General features: G+C 43.6%; 1 protein-coding gene across 1 annotated transcript in view; it reads right to left on the bottom strand.

Annotated features, from left to right (window-relative positions):
• Nucleotides 1-20,144, bottom strand: part of GABRA5 (gamma-aminobutyric acid type A receptor alpha5 subunit) — a 55,069-nt gene extending 34,925 nt beyond the window's left edge. The window contains exons 1-6 of the mRNA XM_030946610.1: nt 20,032-20,144; nt 19,327-19,385; nt 18,564-18,716; nt 10,538-10,659; nt 8,670-8,737; nt 8,338-8,558 (exon numbers count right to left, since the gene is read on the bottom strand). Of these exons, the coding sequence (XP_030802470.1) occupies nt 8,338-8,558; nt 8,670-8,737; nt 10,538-10,659; nt 18,564-18,649 (497 nt within the window). The 5' untranslated portion in view covers nt 18,650-18,716; nt 19,327-19,385; nt 20,032-20,144. The remainder of the gene's footprint in view (nt 1-8,337; nt 8,559-8,669; nt 8,738-10,537; nt 10,660-18,563; nt 18,717-19,326; nt 19,386-20,031) is intronic.
• Nucleotides 20,145-27,321: the final 7,177 nt, after the last annotated feature.

Below are 27,321 nucleotides of genomic sequence, written 5' to 3'. Positions count from 1 at the left end.
ATCTCAAAAGCTGTGCCACTATAAGAATGACTTCCCTGCACGTGGAATAACTTGACATACCCAGAGCATACTCTTAGACAGGAGCAGGGGATATGTTCAGCCTCTAGACACAGAAAAAAACCAGAAAAAGGCAATGAAATAACCAATCGGACACACAAATTACATTATATGGATTTGGGAGCTTACAGAAAGACTCACAAAGCAGACATTTATAATAAAGGTAATACTTTTAATTCTCCAGTACTTCTTTTAAGGGCATAAAACCAATGGATGAAGCAGTGAGTCTATGCTTATCCAACCTTGCCATGCAAGTTATCTAATGAAGTCCATAAGTAAGGTAGAACTTGCTGGGAAAAGCTCTGGTTTTTCATCAGATTAACTAGTACAGTAAAAACCCCACCCAACCTTTTTGACAGACAATTCCTTCTTCAGGTTCTCTTCCTAAAACTTTACTTTCCTAAAGAAACTTGAGATTAAAATGGCTATGCAGCTCTGAATGCTCTGCACAGTATAATACCCATCTATTGGATAGTTTCACTGAAAAACCTCTCCAAGCTTTCTCTTCTTTATGGTCCTTTATCCATGATGAATTCTCTTTTGGCACCCCATGAAGAAGGCTTCCAAACTTCTCCTCTGCAGCAGCTTCTTTTTTTAGTGAATTCTTGAATTAAAACACAAAAGTCTAACTAGCTCTAGCACTGCTGAGAAGCTGATGCAGTTGTTGATACAGGTGAAATGGGCAACAACCTCTCAGCCAGCCCACACCTCATTTTTCCAGGCCACACATTACCCAAGTCTGCCCATCCTACACATTTTGACCATAATCTCCTTATCTGCATGGCTGTTTGATAGCATGTTCAAGAAGGAGCTAACTGCAGTAAGCAAAGTTGTTCTTGAAGTGCTGAGTAACACTGAACTATGAGCTTCTTTTTGGCTCTCAAGAGAGGCCAGTCCCAGTTACTGTCAGAACCAATACCCGCTGCCAGTCAACTGAACATCTGATCTTTGCTTTCAGTTGAAGACAGCCCAAGTACAGGAGAAAGGGGAGAGCATAGAAATCACACTAAATGATGAAGGCTAAGGACTGGGATGGACACAGTGCAGTCATCCTTCAATTTTGGTATCACCTGCTAGGCAATTTGATCAGCACAGGTTTTCTGACTGTCCAAAAGGGGTTTTGTTTTTCCATTTCTGCTGTCAGTATGGCATGAGTTCCTCCATGGATGAAGGCTACCTCACTGCACAGACATCTTTTTACTTCCTCCCAGTTCACAGACCCTTTTTATTTCTGTGGACAGGCATAAACTATATGAAGTATTTTCTACTGAGAAAAATTATCTGGATTTAGAAAGTAAGAGTGGGGGGAGGGATGAGGAGGAGGAGCAGACACCAGATGGGCAGTACCAGCCCATTTGGGCTCTCTCACATTTGGACTGGGATGCACAGACATGGCAGGGTAGGTAGGAAGAATTATGACCTGGCAACACAAAATACAGAACCCAAAATAATGTTTGGTTATTTTCCACAGTTCAGACCTAGAGCTCAAAACCACCACAGCTTCCTTTCAGCCATTTGCATTTAATTTCAGCTTCCTCTTATCCATCTCAGGTTTACCTCCAAGGTCATGCCTCATCATAATCTCCTGCATTCTGTGTAACATTAATGCTCCCCACACCTCTGCCAAAGAGGGAGCAGTGATTTGGATTAGAGGGAAACCTGCACATCCCTATGTGTATGTACCTTACTGGTACACGAAGGAAGTTGTTTAGCCATCCAAGCAGGATGTTATTATTTGGGGTTTTTTTGGCTTGCTTCTGAAATGCTACATGCTCCTGATCAATACAGCCATGAAGGGCCAGGTATATGGTCAGATTGTGGGTTTTCACTGCTCCAGGGAAAGAGCCCTATGATTCCTCAGCTGTTTAACATCATAAATAGCCATTAAACAGGCCTCAATTTACCATCTGTTTGCTATTTATACCACCACCAGTGCTACATCTGCTACAGCATAATCACCTGTTTGCTACAGTTCAACCTCAGAGAAGGAAGGGCCAACTCTCCTAGAAACATTTGTTTCTAGAGGTCTTCATAAGGTGCATCATGTTCTCTCCTACACCCACCTAGACAAAAGCAGAGGACTGAACCCAATTTATGTGTGTTTAGACGTGCTATGCTTGCACAACCTTGGGCTTTAGGTTGCACAGAGAGGAAAGTGTATGAGTCCTCCCCAAAACAGCTACAGGACCAGCTGCTGCCAGAACATCCCATAGCTTTAGGTTGCTGGCACACTACCCATTTCCAGGCTACATGAGTATGAAGGTGGGAAACACCAAAGGAAATAACTAAGATGGGACTCATGTGACTAAACAAAGGTATTAGTTACACTTACTCCTTTGTCTGCCATTGAAAAAAGCAACAAGAAGCCCTGAAGGGTAAGCAGAGAGAAATAAGCCTCTTTTAACCCTCACTACTAAAGTAGACATCTGATAATAATGTAGACTTCTAACTCTGTAAGAAATTCTCTCTCCTGCATGGGGAGCAAATCTGAGCCAAGAGGCTTGGCTGCAGTCACCAACATTACAGATGAACAGAATTTGGTGAATTCCACCCACCCTGCCTGGTGCATTACACCACAGTGTACTTTAGATTACTCATTGGATGTTTCAGCACAAATATTATGTACTTCAGAGGATGGTATTTCTGATTAGGCAGATGAAGATACTAATTTCAGACTAAGTGAAATGACCAGGGAGTCCACTGTAATGTTATCCTCCCCTAATAATAAAAAAAGACAGCAGAGCCATAAAAATTCTTCAGCATCTATCAGGTACTTTCAGAGCCCCCAGATTCAGAAGCAGATTGGACTGATACAGAGACACCAAAGCATCTGTGCTTTCCTTGGGTGCTTGGAGGCACCAGTCAGGGCACTGCTTCCTTCCAGGTTCTGTTCAGTCACCCCATCGATACATGCCAGCCCTGCTGGCTCATGCCTATAAAGCAGGTGTAACACAAAGGAATTTGGCAGAAACTGTACCAGCTAACCCCAAAGGGAAGCTGGGTCTGCCTCTGAGTCCAGCACAGACCTGGAACTAAAGTTGTACCTTTTGTAGCTCCTCAAAGTCCAAGCAAGCATCCCTCTCCTCCAAGGACATGCCGGTTCTGGTTCGGGTTTTGTCTTTTAATCAATTCTGCCCTTGCTGTGTTAGTTCCCATCTCTGTGATGGAGATCTCTGTGGGGCTCTGCACACTTTTATTACCAGCAGAATAGGCCATTGTCACACAATCTACATTGGGATTGTATTTGGTCATAATTGCCCATTTTTAATGAATACACCACAGTCTCCTCTGATGCCTTCCTCTCCCTGTGAGTAACTCCAGCCCTGGATTTTTCAAAACAACAAATCCTGGTTCCTTGAAGGACAATTTTTGAGAAATGGGGCAATGTGCAACCAAAACAGAGCGAGGGGAACCAAGAGACTTGGTGTTTAAACAAGAATCCTGCTGCTATCCTCAGGGAAGGGCCCTTCACTTCACATATGCCTATTTTCTCTCACTCTGTCAAAATCTGAATTGACGAAAAGCAGCTGAGAGTGCTTGCCACCATGGCAATTTTTCATCACTCTGCAAGATTCAGCCCAATGTAAAGAAATTGCATTTTTTTTCTTCCAGCTTCAGGCAGGTTGAAGCTTGAATACAAAAGAAAATGCAGCAAGTCTAACACAAGGAAAGGAAATGAGTATTTGTATGTCTTCATAGCTTGTAATTAGTTTTGCAATATTTATACAATACCTAAAAACCACTGACAGATCTCTTTCTGTAGACATAAATAATAAATAAGAAAAAACGCACTCAGATTGAACAGAAATGTTCCCATCTAGACATTGGGCTGATGGAAAACTGAGGATTCATTTTAAACCACAGATGTGCTGGTCACTTGTCGCTCATGGGCACGCTAGCAAACCTATGTCTGGCAAAGTCAGAGCTTGAGAATGAAAACATTTCTCATAGAATAATTTTCCCTTAAACAAACAAACAAACAAACCCTGGCTTTCCCGTTAAAAGTCTTGAAAGCAACACCGTATCTTCTGGTCAACTGGTTTTATGATCAATAGCTCTAGAGCATAAAATGGTTAGGTTGCTAACCCAAGTCCTTTATGGCAGAGCAGAATTAGTGCTAACATGCACCCAGGACATGTGTTCACTTTCACATACAATTTTAGCACTAAGTGCTAACGTAAGAATCAGTCTTTTCAGCCTAGGTAAGCCTGCGTGTGCACCACAGCAGAGCAAGCAGCAGGGTTATGCTGCCATCAAGTGGACACACATTGCTGAATTGTAAATATCTTTCTGAAACAGTAAAGATAAAAGAAATTCAGGGCTGTACTAAAAATTTTGGAGGTTTTTTAACACCATGCTGAAGAATGTCTGCATTCTCCAGCTGTTAAATTATTCATATGCAAATTATTTGGGACAGATTTTACTGTAATCTCTCTCAGGTTCTCTGGCAACTTTCACTGTAGTAACATGGGAAAAATTTGTTTGTGCACTCCTCAGATATATGACTATGTCTTATTTAAATTCCCAGATTATATCAGATGCATAGAAGCCCTGGTGGTAAAAAAAGAGATTTGGGGTCCTTTCAAATAGACAGTGAGAATGGGGCTCTAAGGAGTGCTTTTGTGATGGCACAAGAAAAATTTTTCACTATCTACAAGCTGATAGAAAACCATTAAAAATGTGTAAAAGCTGCTGGCCAAAAGTTAATTTATGGTTCAAAAGTTTAGCTCTAGTGAGCATGCTCTACTTCATATAATTTTTGGCTTCTTTTCTTCACAACATTTTTTTCTGGCATTCTACAGCAAAGTTTATCAAAGCTTCTGTCTTTATAGCCAATTCCCATTGTGAAAAAAAAATGCAGCTCACTGAAACATGATTGTTCTCTTCTTAGCCTGAAAATGTTGCTTAAATCACTGCTCCAATTTTTCAAAATAAACGAATTCTATACTTTTTAGAATATTTATTTCTCATGTAAGATAAACTAAATACATTTTAAAATTTTAAAAGGAACGAATCCAATTTTTACCTTCATTCACAAAGCTATTTATGTAGTGAAATATGAACTATGTTTTCTAGCGCTTTTTATAACACTGTTTTTACTGAAAAAAAAAAAAGGCAAAAAATTTGAAAGTGGAGCTACAGACAATACTCCCCTCTAGGGGCCGAACCAGAATTTGCAGGGCTCCATTCAGGAGAGCTTCATTCGTAAATCACATTAGTGAAATAAAACTAATCGGTCCTCCCAAGTGAAAGACAAGCAGAATTATTAAATCATTTCCCACAGAGAACACTGCTGTCTGAAATCTGTCTAGAGGACATGTTGTGCTCCTGTATTCACACAGAAGGGCTTTAATGCCACACATATACAGAAGCCCATTTATCAGATTTCCCTGGCAACACTCATCCCATCAACTTCCAACCCAGACAACGTATCCTCAAATGCAATATGCGAGGGGTGCATCTTTCTTTATAAGCAAACGCGTGTGTCATGGAAACGTATGTCCTGGCAAGTACTAAAGCTGGAAGTTTGCTCAGCTGCTCATACTGGGTATATTTGGAAGTGAAATAGGATGGAAGGTCAGCATTGGCTCGGCTGCTTTCCTCCCCTTCATTCAGGCAGCCAGATGCAAGGTTGCAAAAGCAATTCAGGCATCTCTGTCAATGACAGAGGGTCCAATCCTCCCCACACAGAATACTCCTACGTACAGTCTGGGAAGCTCGCAATTCCTCCTTGGAAACGAGGAGAATGCAGAGCTAACAGAGGGTTGTCTACACATCCCCAGATCCTGAGAACTGAGTAAGCCTGATGGGAGCTACAGGAACTGGGGCTCAAGCCTCAGCTGAAGCTCAGTACTGCACAATGCACTACCACTGAGACAGGCAGCTCCCCAAAAAAAGCCCAGCGCTGTCTGTCTTCTCAAGGAATGCCATCCTAGGTAACTCTGCTAGCTGTTACATTTGTGAGGACACTCAAGGAAGCTGAAGGGGCTGGCTGCTTGTCACAGTCACCTCTGAACAGGTTGGGATGGGACCCTCAAGCCACTCTGTGGCACAGAATGGCTCTGCTTCTAAAGGAGCACAGCTCCATGCATGTTAGAAAAGCAGGCTCCTCACTCATGTTTAAACAGAAGGGATAGACACTTGAAAGTTATTACTTGTAATATTGGAAAGCAAGCTGATTTAAAAGCTTTGCACTCTATTTCTTATCATATATCCTGTGGTTAGTAGAAATTTTATTTCCACAGACAATATTCTAACAAATAAAAAGTTAAATTGCATGGTTTTTTAGATTACAAAAGCATTCTGTTCTTTCTGTAGTCTATAAAACCATCAATCCCAAAAAATCAGGAGAAAAGGAGCTGAGTGGGATGATGAGAAAGTCTGTGTCACATCCATATTTTTCTCCAGCTGCATATGCTGAGCTTTTCCTCAGTAGGGTACCTGTGGGTACCCTGAAAATATTGTGCCATTTTTCACCAGGGAGACACTTTGACAGAGTAAATCAGATTCAGTGATGAGCTCACCTAGGTCTAGTTCACCCAGGTCTCACTATGCTAGCTGTGGTGGCTTAGCTCCTCACCTCATCAATCAGGACTTCACTGCATTTCAAAATGCAAATCACTGCATTTGTTTAACACTGCAAAAAACAGTGCTTGCAGAGAAATTGTGCAATCTGCCCCACAATGTCAGGTTTTGCTCCAGGCTGAATGTGAGTCTGATCTGGACTTCACTTTCACAAGTAATTACAAAGATAATTGGGAAATGCCCCTTCTGCCATCTCTGGAGTGGTAGTTACATAGTCCATGCATCAGTGAGACTGCTTTTAAGGCTGGCATTACTAACTTTTTTGTGAAGTTTCTCTGATACCTATTTGGACTTTTAAGTGTGTCCATGCACCCTCACATTTTTTGGTTTATTATTGCAGTGATCACTAATTTGGGGCTAGTAAGTACAGCAACACACATAGTAGAAGAGAAAATTAGGATGGTTTTTCCTTCTTTTAAACATGACTTCCATCATGTGTAAGTCTTTTTAGTGGCAATGCAGTTACAACTGGGATGGTCTAAAGTTGTAAGCACATACCTAAGAATACCCTGTGTCTCCTTTTCCTTCCCGAATAAGGGATTTAAGACTAGGCTCAAAAAACTCAAACACATCTGAAATTACTGAAATAATACCTGGGACGCTCCAGGTCCCTGTGTACAGAAGCATAACCCTCTTGAGTCTCAACAAGTCTCAGCCACTAGGCCCATGAGTGAGCCTGGGACTCGCCCTGCCAGCGTGCAGGACTGTGTGGCCCCACAGCAGGACACAGCACGGGCTGGAGCTCAGCTTCCCACACATGGCTGGGGCTGCCTGCTGAAAACCCAGTCATCTCAGTGCCCAAATTCAGGCTCCTGAGCACTTTGCTGGGTCTCAGGCACACTCTGGGCTCATTTATGGAAAGTTCAGAATAGTCCTTTGTTACTCAGTAGGTTTTTCCTTTCATCTCTTTTTCAAATTGTCCATATGACTATGGTCTTGGAGAAAACCCTGTTGAAGATAGACAGCAGTCTTAATTACTAGAGGCTAATTACCTTTAATGAGCAAATTTCCATACACTGATGTGGGATTTGTCCTGAAAAGAATTTCAGACACCTAAAATCATTGATGTTATATCTTCTATCTACATTATACAATGATGATTCTTGGCAGTATACTCAAATCAGAAGAGAAGTACATCTCTGAAGATCTGAGACACTCACTTGCTCCTTGGTAATATAATGTCCCAGCTTTGTTTGCAGGATTGTACTTGCTAAAGCAGCTTCACAGTGCTGCTAGCTTATGTCATTTATCCCTATGATCATTTGCCTTTTAGCACTATTAGTCAAATTTTAAAAAATATAACAAAAGCTTCAAGGGTTCAAGATGTACTGCCCCAGAACAAAGTCTCAGTTTCTGGTCTCGGATACTGTTTTCCTGCAGTCTGCACTACAGCTACAAACACAAACAGTAAGAGAGAACAGATCTTAAAAAAGCTGAACTGAATCATCAAATCTGTTGAGAATATGCTTTCCATTTAATCAAAAGAAATAGTTAAGCACTAGCACTATTCAGAAGCTACTAATTAATCTGTACTTGAAGGCTACAGTTATATTTTTCATTTTTCTTGATATTCATACAAACATGTGTGAAAGATTGGTTCCCTGGCTCTACTAGGAGTGGGGAAAGTGATGCTCCCCACAAGTAATTGCAGTTATCTGGAAATCAGCATCAGAAGACATCAACCCTGGCTATTACCTCATGGTATACAGCAGAGTGCCATCATCCTCCAGGCGCAGAAGTTTGTTTGGGGTTGTCATGTTGTGAGCGATAGACTTCTTGCCATTGTGGAAAAAAGTGTCTGGGGTCCAGATCTTGCTGGCAAGCAAGTTGTTAAGAGGGAGGCGTTGCATAGGTCCTTTGAATCGCAGCCTTTCATCCTTCCAGCTTTGTCGGAAAAAAACATCAATGGTGTATTCCTGGCACAAAGAAACACTCAAGGTATTGCAGGATCTGAATAGAAATGATGGTTCCAAAAATTACTTTAGCAAAGTAAATACAACCGAGTTGGCAGCCACATGCTAACTTACCATTTCTGTGTCTGACACAGGACCAAAACTGGTAACATAGATGTCTGTTTTCACCTGAGTTATTCTCTCTGTAACAAACATAGGCTCTGCATCAGTAATTGCTTTAAAATGCAAATACCTGCTGGCGATGCTTATTTCTATTAATTTCTGAATCACTGGAAAATCTCCAAAAGACTGAAATTAAGAGCACGCTTGAGTAGGCATTTCATCCTGGATCAAATGCAGTTGTTGACCTTTGGGAGTCCAGGCTTTGCTCTTACAAACAGAAAGAAACCAGCCCTTCAAGGGTGCATTTCCTCTGACAGACAGGTTTTGATCATAGAGACACAGAATGGTTTGGGTTGGAAGGGATTTTAAAGATCATCTAGTTTCAACTCCCTGCCATGGGCAGGGGCACCCTTGAGTAGATCAGGTTTCTCAGAGACCCATCCAACCTGGCCTTGACCACTTCTACAGATGGGGTATCCATAGCTTCTCTGAGAAACCTGTCCCACTGCCTCATACACCCTCAAGGTAAAGAATTTCTTCCTATTACCTAATCTAAATCTACCCTCTTCCACTTTAAAACCACTGCCCCTCATCCTGTCTCTCCCTTATAAAGGGTCCTTCCCCATCTTTCCTCTAAGCACCTTTAGGCAATGGAAGGTTTCTATAAGGTCCCCCCAGAGCCGTCTCTTCTCTGGGGTGAAGAACCCCAGCTCTCTCATCATGTCTTCACAGAAGAGGTACTCCAGCCCTCTCATCATCTTAGTAGCCTCCTCTGGACTCGCTCCAACAGGTTCACATCCTTCTTATGCTGGGATTCCAGAGCTGAACACAGTACTCACAAAAGCAGAGGAGAAGCATCTTCTCCCTCAACTTGCTGGCCACTCTTCTTTTGATGCATCCCAGGATGGGATTGGCTTTCTGGGCTGTCAGTTAGCACTGCCAGCACTTACACAACACCTACCACAGGATCAGATAAAGTGTATCTTGGAAGGACCTACTCCCCTCTGCTGGCTTGGGTGATCTGCCTGATTCCAGACATCTATCAGAGATGTCCAAAGTTAGGTCAAATTATATCTACCCTCAAGTCTCTAAGTCCTTCTGGCATCTTTTCAAATCCAGGTCTAATTTAATTTAAGGGCAGAAATTTCAGAAGTTCGTTATATAAGATAAAAAGCATCAAGCCCTATTTTCAAGTAGCTCTGTGTAAAGTGAGAGGAGAAGGAGAGAAAGGGATGAAAGAAATGTGTTGGTCTCACAAGAGGAAGGGGTGGGGGTAGCCAGATTAAAAAAGGGCCAGGAAGAAACATAACAGATGGTTTACACATGGGTAGAAAATGAGAGAAATCTGGGGGAAAGAGAGCTGAAGGAGGGCTCAACAAGGTTAGGATGGCAACCACTATTCACATGCTATGGTTTTAAAATAGCTGCTGTAGAGGTTATCAAAAAGACATATCAATACAGATTTGCTGTACTTGTCTAAATATAGATGGTTTGGGGATCTGTTTTTAAAAGAAATATGCATTACCAACATAATTTTATACAGGCTGACCATTAAGGCAATCTTGCAGCAACCTGCTAGCATAATGTCTTGCTCACCTTAGGAAATACCAGAAAGAAAAACCCAAACCATATTCAATTACAGAAAAAAATGTATCACAGATGCTCCCCTAAGCCAACCTCAGATGACCTGAGTGACTGAAGAACACAACCTTCAGTAATCCTTTTCTTGTGCCCCATTTGCTAGGAGACAAATCTGCTTTCTGGACTTAGTTTAGTTAATCAAACACAAGTCCCCTGTCACAGCCAAGAGCAGGTAGCCACTTGAGAGGGCACCATGTGGACAATACTCCTGTCCAGCAGGGGACAACACGTTATCCTACCTCCCAGTCCTGGGCGCAGTCTGTTGTCGTAGCCGTCCAGCAGACCGTCCAAGATCCTGGTGAATATAGTGATGTTATCATTGGCCTCCTCTTTCACTGATGGTGTTGGCGTTTGCGAAAAGCTGTTTTGTGCAAACAAAAGGAAACATGTCAAAAGCCATGGTGGTTTCAAAGGGCTTCAGTCTCCAGGGTACTTTGTGATGGAGCGTCCAAGGCTCTCTCCTCTCCTGCTGCTCCTGAGCAGCACAGGGAGCTGCAGCCATTTATTTCATCATTACTATAAACTTGTAAATAGCTCTCCCTAGGGGAGGGCCCAAAGAAGGACCCATGCCACGGAGGTAAAACCATGGGATGATGCACAGGCAGATCCCTGTCCCCTGCGCTTCCCACATCAGCCCCACCACCTCCCCAGTGCTGGCATGGCTCCATCCATGGCAGGGAGCAAGGCCAGCTCACTGCACTGGCAAGAACTGTTACTGGTTTTCCTGATGTTAGCTCTCCATTCCTTGGGAACTATATCAGTTGGCTGCAAAGCTACATGAGAAGCACAAGTGTGCCTTGAGATGCACCTTCAAGTATGCCTGAAGGTGCTGTTCAATCTTTAAATGCCAAACAGCTTCTAATTTTCAAAGTTTCTATAATTTATTGCCAGAACAAAGGATGAACTGTGACCTTATTTGAGGATAACAAACTCCCACTACATTGAAAAATCCTACTGGGGTATCACTGGGGTATCTGAAAAACATACTGCTGTACAGAAAACACAGTTCTTCACTCCTCCTCTCTCTTTTGCATAAATTAGTTCTCCCTTGTAGTATGCAAATAACAGTAATGTGTAGTGGGCCTCATTCCATATCTTTGGGGCCAGATTTGTTTTTATTCAGAACTCTTCTTTATTTCATCATTTTATCCATGGCTCAGACCTAGGAAGCTGCTCACAGCACAACTAACAACTCGCATTTTTAAATCTGTTTGATTTTCATTTAAAGATGATTAGGAGAATCCCCTGCTTATTAATGCCTTTGCTAACCTAAAGAATAGACATGGGAGATTATCCACAAGTGTGCTTCACCTGCAGCAAGCAATGAGCATCTCTTAAGACAGCTCACACTAGGCACTTATTCATGATTCAGCCTCTGCTGAGATCACCAGCAAATCCTCCAGCTGTGACAGGGCACACTGCCCCACCAGGAACTGTTCCCTGCCTCATGCACCCTGCCAGCAGGCTGGAATAGCTTACACTCAGCAACCTGAACTCAACGGGAGACAGTCATCCAGAGATAAAATAAATAAATAAAGAATCCATGTTTATTTACTACCAGTCCCCAGGAAAAATAAATCTGTAATAAAATAGAGAAGCTCTGAGCATCTCTCTGAACAGCTTTCCTTGCAGAATACTTGTAACATAGGTGGTTGCCTTACCTAACAGAAGAGGATTCATACAAAGAAAGACAAAGGGACCTCAATCTGGCTTTACCTGCAAAAGGTTTCCACTAATGAGACCTCACTGACACCCCTGTGGTGCATCTGGAAGTTTTAATGACACCAGACCTAGCTCAGAACAAGCTACCCTCAGCCATGTATCCCCTCACAGACCCAGCAACCCCCAGTCCTGCACTCATTCCCTTTAGAGTTTGGATGCTTCTACTGGAAGAGGAAGGGATTGCAAAGCCTCTCAGGACACAGGAGTAAGGTCAGATCAAGGGACCACAGATGTGATTCCCTGAAACATCGAAGCCCATGAAAACGCCTGCCTGAGGAGGTTTCTTATGACCTAAGTGCAGTTGGCACTGCTGCAACCCTCAGCAAGCTCCACACTGCACAACCCAAGGCCACCAAGGATCTCTGTTCCTTCAGGTGGAGGCATAGCCACAAATCTTGCCTGTTTTTCATCTCCATGGTCAAAAGACCGAATTAATTCTGTTTTCTTTGCTGTGATCACAACCTCTGGTGAGCAACGGAGGCAGCAAGAAAGTTATTCCAGCAGATGCAAAATGATTACAGAAACATTAGACATGTTTTCAGGCTGGTCCATTCCAGAAAAAAGACTGCACACTTTTTTGTCAATTGTAATTGAAGGCATTCACCATTTAAAAGTGAATATTCACAAGTAGCAGCCTAACAAATGCAAAGAGGAGACAGAACTTAGAGACTTTCCTTAAATGCAGCAACCACAACGAATGCTTTGATAAAATCCTAGTATAAAGCATGAAAATCCAGTACACCTAGAATACTATTTTCGACTTTTCTCATCTATTTTATCTTTTCTTTTTCATAAGAAAGAGATATGCATCATGCTGTCTGCCTGCTACACCGCATCAACGTAGGAACCCATTTTCATTTTCCGCTGCCTCTGACAAAGAAGCAGAGAGATCAAACTTCATTTCATTCCTACAAGTTTCATGAGAAGCTATGACTAGACAAGGGGGGAATAATTTAAATTAGTGCCTCATTAAGTAAAAATGTGAGGTTAGCAGTCATCTATTCCCTCTGGCTCGCTGACTGGGCCACTCAGTATGCATGTAGCTCAGAAACAGCCCCAGCAAGACCAGCCCCCCTCCTCTCTGACAATTAAGAGATATGGAGGAGACTTGCAGGGTCATTATGAAAGATCTTGGGAGAAAAGGACAGTACAGGTAAAAGGTAGGTGTTGCAATGGGAGATGGGAACAAGGGATATCAAATGCGGAGCTGGGATTATTGCAAAGATGCAGTGCTGGGGGAACAGGACACAAAGCTTCACTAGTTTCTCTGCTCTTGAAAAAGCTTGTTATTTTTAGTGCTTATGGCTGAATTCAAAGCCAACTGAACTCTGAGGGAGGATTTCCATTGAACTATTTTTGTGGGGATGGGACAAAATATGCTTAATTCTCAGAACTGCTCCTCTCAATCTAACAAGAGGAATTGATGCTACTTCCTTCTATCTCAGCTATGTCCATCTTTCACAGGAATAGCACACACACCCCATATACTGAAATACTTTTATTTCTTCACAACAGAAGCTAATTAATAGAGGAAAAAGATGGAGAAACAACTATGGTGAAGACCAGTAAAAAGTCTGCACTTCTGCAGAACTGCAATCCAATTTAGATTTGGCAGATCGCTTCACCCAAAAAAGAAGTCATCTGATTCCGAATTTCAGTGAAATGCCAGTATTATGGGAAGCTGCATTTGTAGATGGATTGCTGTTTGCTCTTATCTAAGTGTGACTTTTTCTGTCTTAACAGAAAGTTAGTGTTTAATTTCTGTTATTGAGATTGCTGGTAAAATGCATGCTTTGGAGTAAGGGCTGAGATTGTCGTGACATGTAAAAAGACATGTAAACTCTACTTGCAAAGTTACATGCATATATTAGATACTACATAGCTCAAAGAATAGAGAGGCATAGGTGCTACCTACCCTAAACTAATTATTTCCACACAGCTAAGGATTAGGCTTTATCAACATATTAGTAGGTAAGCACATTATTGCCTCTCTGCAGTGAAAAATGTTTTTATAGCAGAAATTTTCAGTTAGGGATAAAAATAAACCTATAAAAGAATCTTAGGGAAATGCTAAGAAAATTCAGAGATAATTACATTTAAAGCTCATTATTGAACATAAACTAAACCAACCAGGAATACTTCTCATCACATTTATTTAATATTGCAATTTTAGGGTAACTGAAAAAATCATAAGCCACAGAAGGGGCCCATCAGTGTAAAATGTAATAACTCTCTAAAGATGCTCAGCTACCTCTTCTGATAAGTTCATAATTTAACACTTTAAACATCATTGTCTTTTTTGCCATCTAGTCAGAATCGTGGTAGGTACTAGTCACAGCTTAGTTGTAATAAGAGGAAAAAGTACGGCAGATGTTTAATGATTTTCCCAAAACTTCTTTTAAAAGAAAAGGTAAAAATTTCTGAAAAAATAACTGAAGAGTATTTTACTACTGAAAGATATATTTTACTCTCTTTCTTTTAAGAGTAGTGTTTCCAATAACTTGCTTTAATAGGATTGCAATTATATCTGAACTTCAGACAAATTAACTGTTTGTGGAAGACAGTGGAGAACACAAACTTTTGGATAAAGACAGCTGGCCGGACATCAAAGGAAATAGATTTACTTTTCTAAGTTAGCTTCTTGCCACCCCTTCTGTATGGATTCTTCAGATCTAAAAATGTTGATTTTGTGAATTTGTGCACTGAAGACTCAATTCTTTCACACTGGATTAGAACAGAGAACTGAGTAAGATGAAGAAATTTTAAAACTATTTTGAGATTCTTAAAAAATAATTTAATTACATTTTTTAGCAAGAGCAGTGTTTTACTACCTTCAGGGAAGGAGCAATTTGTGAGCAGTGCATTGAAAGCCTGTTTTTCACAGGGTGACATCTTACAGTCCTCCCCATCCCCTGACATCCTAATGCCCCTTTTGATGTCCTGAACAGCTTCCAGGGTCATTAAACACCTGCCAGCACTCTCAGCTCCCCAGGCCACTGACTTGCAGCTTCACTGGGAGGCACTGCATGCCAGGGGCTCTCCTGCACCAAGCAGAGCTGGATGGCCTGAGGGACACTCCTGCTCTTTGGCCACCTGGCAGGCCAGAGATGCTGAAGCTGTTCAGCTGTTTGGCAGTGGGACTGACTGATACCTTCTGCCTCCTGCATGCAGTTCTACATAGCAATTTAGTTTTCCAGTTATTAAAATTATCTAATGGGTTCAAAACACTATCTGGAGATATGAAGAATGAAAGGAAGACAGAAAAAAAAATAAACAGACAAGCATGACTGCATAAGGATACAATAATTCTTACAAAATTAGTCTTTAAAAATATAAGGAGGAACTCCCTGGCATCACAAGTACTTGAAATGAGGCAACCCAGCAGAACTAACTGCTTAGGGCTGCCGAGACTAACTTGAAATAACAGCCTGAAGGAGAGGTATGTTTTGCCTAAATAGCAGGATTATGGTCTTAGTAATAACGGCTGTGAGCTGAAGTATGTGAAAATACAGACACACCATGGACTGAATTCTCCAGAGTGTACAGAGAAATGCTGCGCTGGCTACACATAATTGGGATCTTCTGTTCTCTGTGTTTCTGCTATTATAAATATTATTAGCAGATGGCAACTATACTGTGGGTACAGGAACAACGTCCATCCCTGTTGGCTCTGGCTCTTAGACAGATTTCTGAAATTCCACATCCAAAACACAAACACACCAGGACTGTGCATCACCAGTGTGACCCCATGGACAGCCTGGGACTTGCCAAGTAAGAGCTGGCCAGCTTGGAGCCAGCCATGGGCTACCTCATCTCAGGGAGATCTGTGTGTAAGCAGCCACACGTGGCAGCAGTCCTCACAGGGCTGCCACTACCTGGGCGCCCTGAGGGCCCACAAGCAGTGTTTTATCTCACTTGAAAATACTCTTCATGGTTTTATTTCACTTTTAATCATTCTCTAGCTTTATTGTTTACTTTTGAGACAATTGTGAGCTACCTTGAAATGCTTAAGTAAAACACCTTAACTTGTTAGAGCATTATACAACTCAAGGCTGAATTCAAGCACACTTGAAAAAGCTTTGACCCGTGCTGGATCATTTCTGCAGAAGTAGATTCATAAAACTGTTATACCAAAAACAGGAGTGGGGGGGAACTTCAAAACCTCTTCTCAGTTCATCTATATCTTTGCATTTTAATTGAGTGATTTTTCTTTAGATAGCTGCTACCAATTATGTCTACAGTCCTCCTCTACTGCCTACTAATGTGGATAATTCTCAGTAGTCATTACACATTTATGTTTAACATTAATCGCAGTCTTTTGCTGAGATTTCTCAAGTAGCCCAGTAGATTGAGATACATAATTTCTGTTTATGTTACCAGGCATTGTGCATCAAAATCCCCCAAGGTGGCTTTGGCTATGTCAGCAAAAACCGTATTTATGATTTAATATAAATATGGAATGACTATGGAGAACTGTAAAAGCATCTGTCTTCATCTGTAATGTCCTACAGTATTTTGATTTTTAATTTGTGCTCATTTGACCAATCACTTTTATCTAGCACATCGCAAAACTCACTGCAATATAACAGGGCAGTAGAAACATGGATGAAGCTTAATAAAGAAGAATCTGGTAGCAACAGCAAGTGTTATCAGTATTAGATTCCTGCAGTTAATACAGCAGCCTACATGTTAATTGTACTCCTCCGTCCTGAAGAGTCAGTCCCAAAGCACTTAGCAAATTACACTCTGAAACTGCTTCTGCCTCTGAAGCAGAAGCGCTGGAGCATCCTCTGTCTTTTGAGCAGGGTCAAAATTCAGCCCTAAGGCAGTGTGTGAATGGTGCAGTGAATTGGAGCTGCTTATCTCTGCAGGCCTGGACTAAAATTACTGGATCAGAAATGGGGGGCGAGGGGGGTGGGGTGGGGGGAATTTACGTGATGATCTCATTTTAGTGCACAGAAGCTTTTTTACTAACTTGCAGAAAACAAGTGTCCTAGTTTCCTCAAACTGTCCTATTCTGGTTATCTGCCAGGTTACAGGTCACACAGATTTCGACCTGGGACTTTGACTCAGTATTTGCTTTGGAGTCAAAAGAGAGTTAAACTGTCTGGGTTTTGGGTTGTTTAGTTTTGTGGTTTTTTGCATCCTCGTCTATCTATTCTTGTGTTAGAGGAGATACATACTTAAAAGACGCACACACCAAGCAGGTCACACTCAGCTATTGCAATGTGCTGCCTTCTGCAGGGATGACAAACAACCAAGAAGGGCTTAAGGTTATAGTCACCAAGATTTTCTCAATGTGGAAATACTTTGTCAAACTACAATAATGTAAAGACAAGTTTAAAGCAAGTCCCACTCTTCCCTCTTAAATTCTGTCACAAAATCCTGGGACACTTTTGTCTTAGACCATGGTGAAAGAAGGACCAGGTTCTTCCAAGGTGAACAGATGAGTGTGCAGCTCTTTGCATCCTTTGCAGAGTGCAGTCCTACAACTGCTCATATAAACCTCTGAGGTCACAGGCTTCTGCCTACCTGCACGGGACACGTGCTGGATACCAGGCTAAGCTTTGCTTACAGCATAGACAGTCACCACTCAAAGTTTGGTCTTTCTCCTAGTTCCAATCTGGAACAAATCCGTTTGCTAGAAATCAGAAACTGATTTGCATCTCCATTTTGTATCTTCTTATAGCAAGGAATTGATGGGTGTGCTTGTGAATCAGCATACTGGGAGGATTCATTTTTTTCTGGTGAAATCATAAATAATTGTTCTCCTCCACAAAGAAGAATCAACCTACGTTTCCCAAGCACTTGGAAAATGCTTTTTCCAGATTCTATTGTATAGCTCATATTCAGAAAGTTCTTAAGATCTCTGGGTACAGGGAAAACATATAAATAGATGGTTTCTGACTTTATTTTTCATTTTCTGAGACCTACAGTTGGAGCATCTCTTTGATACAGTTTTCAGAATATCGCTGTCAGGAAAGCATCCAAAGCAAAAATAAGGAAATGGGATTCCTTGCTATATGCTTCAGGAAAACACAATTTCTAATTATTCTAACAAGTTTCCAACTCAGACATCTTTCTAAGCAGTCCCTATCTTAGGACAGCCTGTACCAGCTAATAACATGCATCAAGTCTCACTATTGCAGCTTTGGGGCTGTTTTTGCACTACCACCTATAACCAGCACCCATCAGGTGAGAGGGAAGGTACAAGATCCCGAGATCACAGACACAGGGACAGACGGCACCACAGCCCCGGCTGTTCTAAACCCAGGTCAGACCACTCAATAGCTGGAGGCCTGGTCTGAGCCCCTTGTGCCCCACAAGCCTTTCCCTGTGCCACCATAGCAGGCATAAAGAACTGATACAAGAGAGCCAATCTGAACAGGAGAGCAAACCACTCCCTTCCCCCTGACACCAGCACCTTAAGATGAAACACAAAGCCCGCTTGTTTTGTTCAGCTGCTCTGTACCACACGGAGCCAAGGTTTCTCATCTCCTGAAAAAAGCCACAGCAGAAATTCAAATGCGACTGGCAACTCACCCGAAGTGGCTGGCTAAACTCATGGAAACGCAGAAGAGGAAGAAGTTTTTGATCATGATAAAGTCAGAGACCATCCCATTGTCCATTCCAGAGGAGAAGAGGAACGCAGGTGGTTGCTTTGGTGAAGGTGCAGCTGTTCACTTTGTCCTTACACTGCAACAATACAAAAAACTGATAAATTATCGCATGGACAGAGAGCAGGATAGCGGAGTTCAGCTAACACCGCATCTTTTGCTATCTGCGTTTTTCACAAACTTATCTAGGCTTATGTAAACATCAGCTGTTTATGTAAAATTGTGTATCTTCAAGGACATGTTTTACCTTCTGCTGTCAGCAAACTGCAAAACAGGAAAAATTCTTTGTGGCCCAGCTTTTCCCAATATTCATCTGCGGTACAAGTAACTAAAAAAATAGCCACCATTTTCCAAATGCCAATTTCAACCCTTTACCTATTTCAACAACTTCCACATGCCTGCAAACCCAGGGCTGTGTGCAGCCTCCGCATCCTTTCCTTCCATCGCAATTTTTTCCCATTAAATACCCGGCTTCCCTTTCCAAAATCCCAGTTGAAATGCCAAGAAACACCTACTGCTTCTTGGAATTCATGCTGCTGATGCACGGCTTAGCAAAAGGAGGGTGGGTTGGGGGGGGGGGGGAGGAAGAGGGTAAAAAGTGACCTTCCTCGCAAAGGCACATAAACCTCACGCTAGCACGAAGAACGACAGTAATGTAGCTGCTCCAGCGACTGCTGCTTTTTGGATACCTGCCTCAGCGACCAGATCACCAATTTCAGCATTGTGCACTAACGTTTTCCTCTGTGCCCTATTAAAAACAAACAAAAAACCAAAACCACAACAAAACCCCCCAAAAGCCAACGAAACAAAAAACAAGCAAACCACCCCGAACCCAACAAAAACCCCGAAACAGCCCTCAAAAACACACCCAGAGGGAAATCGCCTGGATTCTCCACCTGAACCCTGTGCCCCCGTGCTACATCGCTCAGCAACTTGTTCTCCCACCCCGCCGGAGCCGCAAGGCAAAACGCCCGAACCAAAAGCCGCCCCCCGGGGCTCCCCCGCCCGGCCCGCGCTGCCCCGCAGCGGGTCCCGCTGGCTCCGCACCGGGCACTGCGAGGCCGCCGCTCCCTTCCCGCAGCCCCGGCCCGCCCGCACCTGTCCGGCGACCGTCGCTCACTCGCCGCCGCCGCCGCCCCGCGCACTGCGCCCGGGGCGACGCGCTCCCGCTCCGCTCGGCGGAGGGTGGCACCTGCCCGCCCGTGCCCGCTCCGCCGCTCCTTCCCGTGTCCCCTCCCCGGTCCCACGGCACCCCGGGAGTGCCCCCGCCCCGTCCGCCGGCCGAAGTTTCCCGCGGCCATGTGCGCGGCGCGGCGGTGCCCGCCCGGGGGCTGCAGCCGGGGTTCCCCGCCGCCCTCCGCCTGCCCGCCCGGGCGCGGGAGCCCGGCGCTTACCAGCCGCCGGCGGGGGACGAGGACGATGGGGGCAGTGTTTGCCCGAAAGTTGCGGAGCGGCAGCAGGAGCGGAGCGGGAGCGGCGGCGCTGCCTCCCGGCCGCTGGCAGGCGCGGCCCCGCCGCAGCGCCGCGCCCGCGCCGCCCCCGCGCGGAGCCCGCGGCCGGGAGCGCGGGGCGGTGTGCGGGGCGCGCCCGACCCGCGGGCACTGGGGGCACCTCCCGGCAAGGGGCCGCTCCCGGAGCCCTGGCAGCCCCGGGAGGCTTCAGCGGCTCCCCGAGCTCCCCGCACTGGTGTCCCTCGAGCAGCCCCCACCGAGCGCCCCCCGGGGCAGGGTCCCGGGCGAGCCCGGCCGGCACAGACTGTCCTCGGGGAGAGGGAGCCCCTGCCACAGCCCGGCGTGCAGGTGTCGTGTGACCGTGGGGCACCCAGCACGGCCGAGCCTTGCCGGTGTATAGACTCGTTGCACCACACGTGTATTAGCGTATATATGTATAAACACACCCCTACATAACCAGATCTTACCTATGCTCCTCTTCCAGTGGACCTGACCTAAACCATCACAGCTCTTAAATGCTGAAGTGGTAGGTTTATATCCACAACATAAAGTCCCTTTTTACATCCTCGGTGTTAGACATCCGTAGTTTATATATCAGTATTGTATATTCCACGAGACCTGCAGTAACTTCGAGGTTTCCTTGTGATTGTTTGTGGTGCTATTCCTGAAAAATGGATGCATTGTTTCACAGCTTCAATGATAGGAGCATCACACTCGCTATATGTTCAAGTCACATATATAATGTACTGCTTGCAGGTTCATTTTGAACTACATGAAAGATGAAATGAGCTGTATAGTCCCAGTTCCTGGGGATTCCTTGAGATGAATGCAACGTTTTGCAGCATGCGCATCTTACACGTGATAATATATGATTTCAGTATATATTGCTGTGACTGTATTTCAAAGTAACACTCCAAACGCAGTTATTAAATTATCAGATCTAATGAGGCAGTGCATGTCTTTCAGGCAACGTTATGGATCAATGAAGCACTTGGTTTTTTCCTATATCCGTATAAAAGCTCTATGGAATTAATCCCTCCACTGAAATCAATATTGGTTCTGTAGTTCATTGCCACAGAGGGTGTTGCTCTATGTGTGCCTAGTTCGCAGTCTGCACTGTTGGAGTTGAAAAATGGTCCTTAAAAATTTCAGTTTACCTTTTTTCCCACCTAACAAAACCAGAAATATTGCACCAGGGAGAATTTTCTATGTAAACATTGAATCATTTCCCTAGTATCAACTGAGTAGATTTTTCTCGGACAGTTCTTTGTAATTCTTCTCTTCAACATTCCCTTGAGACTCATCAGGGACTGGATTTGATGATTTTTAAAGGTCCCTTTCAACCCAAACCAGTTTATGGTTCAATGGCTCTATATCTGCTGCTTAGCTGTGTTCGTTTTACAGCAAAGATTTATGATCTTGAATGCAGAGCCAATGACATACGTTGTTCCTCGTTGTTCCTTAGTGACTTCAATAAATATGAAGTTGTGAATGAATGTTGCTATCAGAACAGCTTTCCCAGTGCTTAAAAATATCTGAGTTAAGTAGTATGAAGCGCCAGTAGTTTCTCATTATAATGTTCATGCCTAGGAGTGTTTAAATCACATTTTTTACAGCGCTTTGATTTATAGTACAAGCTATTTATATCTTTATATAGGTGATGTTATAAAAATATATGATCTTTCAATAATTTTACAAAAGAGATGTGTAGGAGTATTGGCCTAGACTTGAGTGCAAGCAGGCGAGAGCTGTGTGCTTCGGCCTCTCGCTCCAGCTCCCTGGCGAGCAGAACTGAGTCTCGGTTCCTCTGACTCCCTACATCTTCTCCGCGAAGCCATATGCTGCAGATCCGCTTCTCAACACCAAAGGGAGAGAGCGTTTCGGAACTGGGGGAACAGAACAGCAAGAGAATGTTTAAGGAAATCTTAAAGAAAAAGAAAATATGAATGGCACAGAACGGTTTGGGCTGGAAAGGGATTTTAGCGATCACCCAGTTCCACCCTCTGCCACGGGCAGGGACACCGCGAAAGCGCCTTTCTCGGCGAAACAGCGAGCCCAGCAGTGCCGGGCTCCCGCGGCCCCCCGAGCCGCGCCAAGCCCGCGCCCCTGCCGCCTGTCCCGGTGCCCGGGCGGGCCCCCTCGGCCAGCGCCGCTGCCGCCGCTGCTGCTGCCGGTCCCGGCTCGGCGCCGCCGGAGGGCAGCACAGCTCCACGCAAGCGGCGGCGCCGGGGCCGGGCACCGCTCGCTCGGTGGGGCACAAACCGGGCCGGGCAAACGCCGATTGCAGGACAGTGCCTTTGGCTGTGACCGCAGTTATTGCCGGCAATATGGGAGGTCGCTGCTATGGAGGCAACGGTGTTGCGCGTCCTCCGCTGTGTGTTTCTCCAGGCAGTCCCTTGTGATTCACACACACCCTGTTTGGATCCTCAGCCTCCTTGTCACGTTTTAAAGCATACGTTGAATTTAGTATGTGAATCAAATGCATTCCGTTGGGGTCGGGGAAATGTTTTGTTTGGCTGATTGTTCTCTGTGCCGGTGTGTAGCAAAATACCAACATGGCCATTCCATACAGTGATTTTCTTTCAAATTTGGGAGAAGTTTGCGTGGTCCCTCTCTGACAGTTCTCCTTCCCATTTCACTAAGTAATGTCGCTTATTTGCAGTGATGAATGCATTTGAGGTCGATCATCCTCTACATGGGACTGATTCCATAGTGCAGGCAAATTGGGCTGTGATTTTTACCATGGCACATGCTTGGGAGCTCACTGGGACACACACACCAACCTCTCACTGTGTTAGAAAATGGCCTGGTTTGCCAGTAGCCAAAGATGCCTCTGTAATTGATCAAGTCATTCCTTCTTCCAGGAGAGTTACAGAGAACTCATGAAGTTGTGTGGAGTAGTGACATGCTGTGGGAATTGGTGTGAGTAGGCTCTTCTGAGGCATTCCCTCTACCAAAACCATTCAATCCATCATCTGGGTAGGGAGGACTGCCTGTTCTCTTGAAATCTTTTACCTTTGGCCTCTTAGCTAAGATTCCATAAAAGGCAGCACTTGGAACAGTGACTTTTGTGATACAAATCCTTTTCCAATAGAGAGCAGTCGGAATTCATCAGTCATTGAAGGATCCCCTAATCATCAGCTAATGCAGACTCAGCAGCTCTCAGTGCAGAGGCTGGATCTGAGCAAAGAGTGAAAGTCTGGTTTTCAGTCCCTTCTTTACTGGTATCTCTAAAGACTGGAGTCAAGACTCTATTGAGCCCAGGTGAGACACACCCGGAGTTCCCCAGCATGAGAGACATGCACGTGGTGGAGAAAGTCGAGCAAAGGACCAAGAAGGTTATTAAAGGACTGGAATGTCTCTCCCATGAAGGTGAGGCAGAGAGAGCTGGGATGTCCAGACAGGAGAAGAAAAAGCTAAGGGGGATACTTATCCATGGGTATAAATACCTGAGGCCAGGGGGCTGAAGAAGAGGGAGACAGATTTTGCTTAGTGCTACTGACTGACAGTGAGTCCTATGAGGAGGGAGCTAGGGTTGTCTAGTCTGGAAAAAAGGAGGCTCAACGGAGGTCTTATTGCTCTCTACAACGACCTGAAAGGAGTGGGGGTCAGCCTCTTCTCCCAGGCACACACACACACACACACACACACATATATATATAATCCCAATGAAAGGTTGAGAGGAAATGGCTTCAAGCTGCACCAGGAGAAGTTCAGGCTGGACATCTGGAAGAACTTTTTCACAGAAAGAGTTGTTAAGTATTGGAATGAACTGGTCAGGGAAGTGGTGGGGTCACTATCCCTGGAAGTGTTCAAGAAACAACTGGATGTGTCATTTAATGTCATGATCTTATTGACAAGGTGGTGATCAGTCAAAGGTTGGACTTGATGGTCTTAGAGGTCTTTTCCATCCTAAATGATTCTGTGACAGGAAAAGGTACAGTGGTCACATTAAGAGACATGACATTCCATCAGAAGATAAGAAAACACATTTTTTTTACTTTAGGGATGGTCAAACATAGGAACAGGTTGCCCAGAGAAGTTGTGAAGTCTCTGTCTATGGAGACAAAATTTGAAGGTAAATGATCCTGGGAAACCCACTGTAACTGACCCTGTTTGAGTAAGAGGTGGGCTCCAGTAATCTCCAGAGGCACCCTCCAGCCTCAGCCATCCTGTGATCCTGTAAAGTATGAAAACTGTGCCATCCTGCAAAAGTCTCTCTTAATTTCTCCAAACCATTTCACAGCTGTGTCTGGTAGTGAAATGATGAAAACAACCTTGCTGATGTGAGAGGTATTAGAGTCTGATAGACTCTGAAGCATTTGATGTATTTCTGAATGAAATGGAGGGATATTGATAGCCTTTTTTTTTCTCTCCTGTAATGCCATGGACACCATAAAACATGACCAATTTGCTGTGTTTCACTTCTCTGCGGGGCCATGCTGCAGAGAGAGCTGCTTTTAGGACCTGGTGGTTTGTTCTGTGCATCCCAGTGGCAATAGGGAACTACTTACCCAAGTTTTGTGAAATGTGGCTGGAGCAGTGAAGGATTGATCAGAGATAGAGTTAGTCCCTTTTTGTGCAGCACAGAAGACATCAGTGGTGCCACTGGGAGAGAGAGGCAGATGCCCACCTGCAGTGTTCCAGCAAAATTCCAGCTGGTTGTGAGAAGTAGCACCTTTAACAAGCAACACTGATTCTTCCGTGTGCTGTTTGTTGTGATTCTCAAATCTGCAGGTTCAAAGGTTCATCTGAATCTAATCCTGAGCAGGGTGCTTTCTGCATGGATTCAGTTTAGAAATGAATGAAAGACTGCATTTTCTCTTTAGCACTTCATCCTGTCTGCTATGGGCAACCTTCAGACCATTTCCACATATCAGGCTAACAGCTGAACAAATGTTCAGGGTGTGCCTGAATACTGTTGTTGAGGATTTATACAATGTCCTAAGATTCACTGTTTCTGAAAACCACTCAGGTACCTTTCAGAGGTCCTTACTCCAAGACTAGAACCCCAGGTGCTGGCAGCCTTATTTCTCAAAAATGTCTGTCAAGAAATGTAATGACTTTGTATTAGAGACTATTTGTATTAGAGACTTTGCCCCATTAGACAAGAAAAATGTTTCCTAGAGATACCTCCCACCACCAAAGGAATGGAGAACATTTCCAACATTTTTCAGCCCATTTTAAGGTTTTAATGCTCTAACCCTTGCATTAGCGCATTAAAGCAAAGATTGTTACTTGAAGTGACATCCCTGTCTTTCAGCAGCCATATAAAACTTCCACCTTTTTCTCCAAACCCATGTAGGTGTTTGACTCCTTACAGCTCCCTTGTCCCTTGCCCATTCTCTCCTCCCTACAGGTTGACCCAGCTGTGGGGCTGATGGTGGGTTTCATCAGCCCTGACACTGCCCTTGCAGTGCATTTGCAGGGAAGTGTTGCTCACAGGCAGGTTTTGACCATTTATTTATATCAGTTCAGCTTGCCGCTGAGATAGCCCTTTTTGCCTCTGCCTTGGAAAAGAGAGATTTCCTCCACACCAGTGGATAGCAATGAAAACTCAGAGTGAAAGGTCAAACCTCCTACAAATATTTTTCCTGTGGAAGAATTGTGCTTTTATTTATATCCTTACTAGGTTCAGATGTGAAATCTGCTCCCTGTTCTAGCAGCCTACCGAAGTCTGCCCTTGAAACACAAATAATGAAAGCCAAAGGGATTTACAACACATCCTGGTTCATGGTCTTAGATTTGGGAGACAGAGGAGCTACCTAACAAAAATCCCTCCTGCATCACACAGTCCACAAATTTCTGTAGCGCTATAAACTGTGTCTTCCTGTTTTGCTTTCCTCTTGTGTTGTAAGAATACAGGCTCTTTTTTCTGGGTATCCTTAAACTGCAGCAAGTCACCTCTTCCATGAACGTTATATCCCATAAACAAGAGCCTGCTGTTATCTCACCTTGAACCTTCCCATCGTTTCTTCTCTTGTTAGCACTGTGCTTTTAGCAGAGATAAGTTTGTGGACACAAGATTTTTCCACACAAGTGAGCATCAACTCAGAAAACCTGTGAACTGGAACTTTATGACCCTATCATATGTAAAATACTTTTAGTTAAATTTTTTCAAAACAGTTAAATTGACTGGTTAGTATTTTAGCTCAGTAGAGTATATAACTATCTATATCTGAAAAATAATGGGTCATTAGGGTAGCATTGTACATAATCTTTAAGGCCTCAGCCTCGGGATTTGGGTGCAAATTTACTGTAAGTTGGTGCATGGTGCACTCCTTGTGAGGATAGAGCATGCCTTTAATGATACAGTGGAGCAAAAACCCATCTAATTGAGAAATACTTTGTGGAGAATAACCACACAATTCAGCTTCATACATATGATTCCTAAAGAAATCTTAATCAGGATTAAACTGGAGCATGCAAGCTCTGCATCAAAATTGAAGGCTTTATGCATATGCTACTGTACATGTAATTCCTTCCTAAGAGGAAGGAGAGAACAAATCTTAGAAGGAACAACACAGAAATTCATTGAGCTAAGAGGAGCAGATCAATGTTGATAAATTCTTTATTAAGCATATATTCAAATATTCATAATGGATGGAAGGTGAGTGTATTAATGGACAATGTAGGACTATAGTAAAATAATGTGCTTACTGATGTTAAGAACAGAGTATTTGAAGTTTAGAAATTGGTTAAATACAGCCAAGAGGAATCAAAATCCATTTGACATTCAGAGTAAATCTCTGAGTTCTATTATACATACATATGCATATATCTCTCTCATATTTAGGTTATAAGATCTACATATTTATGTCTATTGATACATGTATGTACATATCAACTGTCAGCTGGGCTTTGGCTGTGTAAATACTAAGATAAGACTGGATTAGCATGTTTTAAGTTGTTGTGATGAACCCAGGTCTTTTTTTGGCTGCCGTAGTTTCCGTATTTACTGCATTTCCCTGTGTTGTTTATATGTGTGCTGGGCATACTGACAGAACTCATTATTTCTGTTTCTGATCAATAAAGGTAACTGTCAAAGATGCCAACAAATATTAGTATCCACTTTTGTAAAATTTCACACAAGCTTTCAAGTCACCCTGTTCATGATTCATTACAATAATTAGCTGCTGCTACAGGAAAATACATTAATGCATACCATTTGGAAAGCTGTAGACACTACTTACATTTATTTTAGGATTTGCAACATACTGATTTTCAGGCTGA

This window comes from Camarhynchus parvulus, chromosome 1 (assembly GCF_901933205.1).
Source record: "Camarhynchus parvulus chromosome 1, STF_HiC, whole genome shotgun sequence".
NCBI lineage: Eukaryota > Metazoa > Chordata > Aves > Passeriformes > Thraupidae > Camarhynchus > Camarhynchus parvulus.
This window is presented reverse-complemented; position numbering and strand designations above follow the sequence as displayed.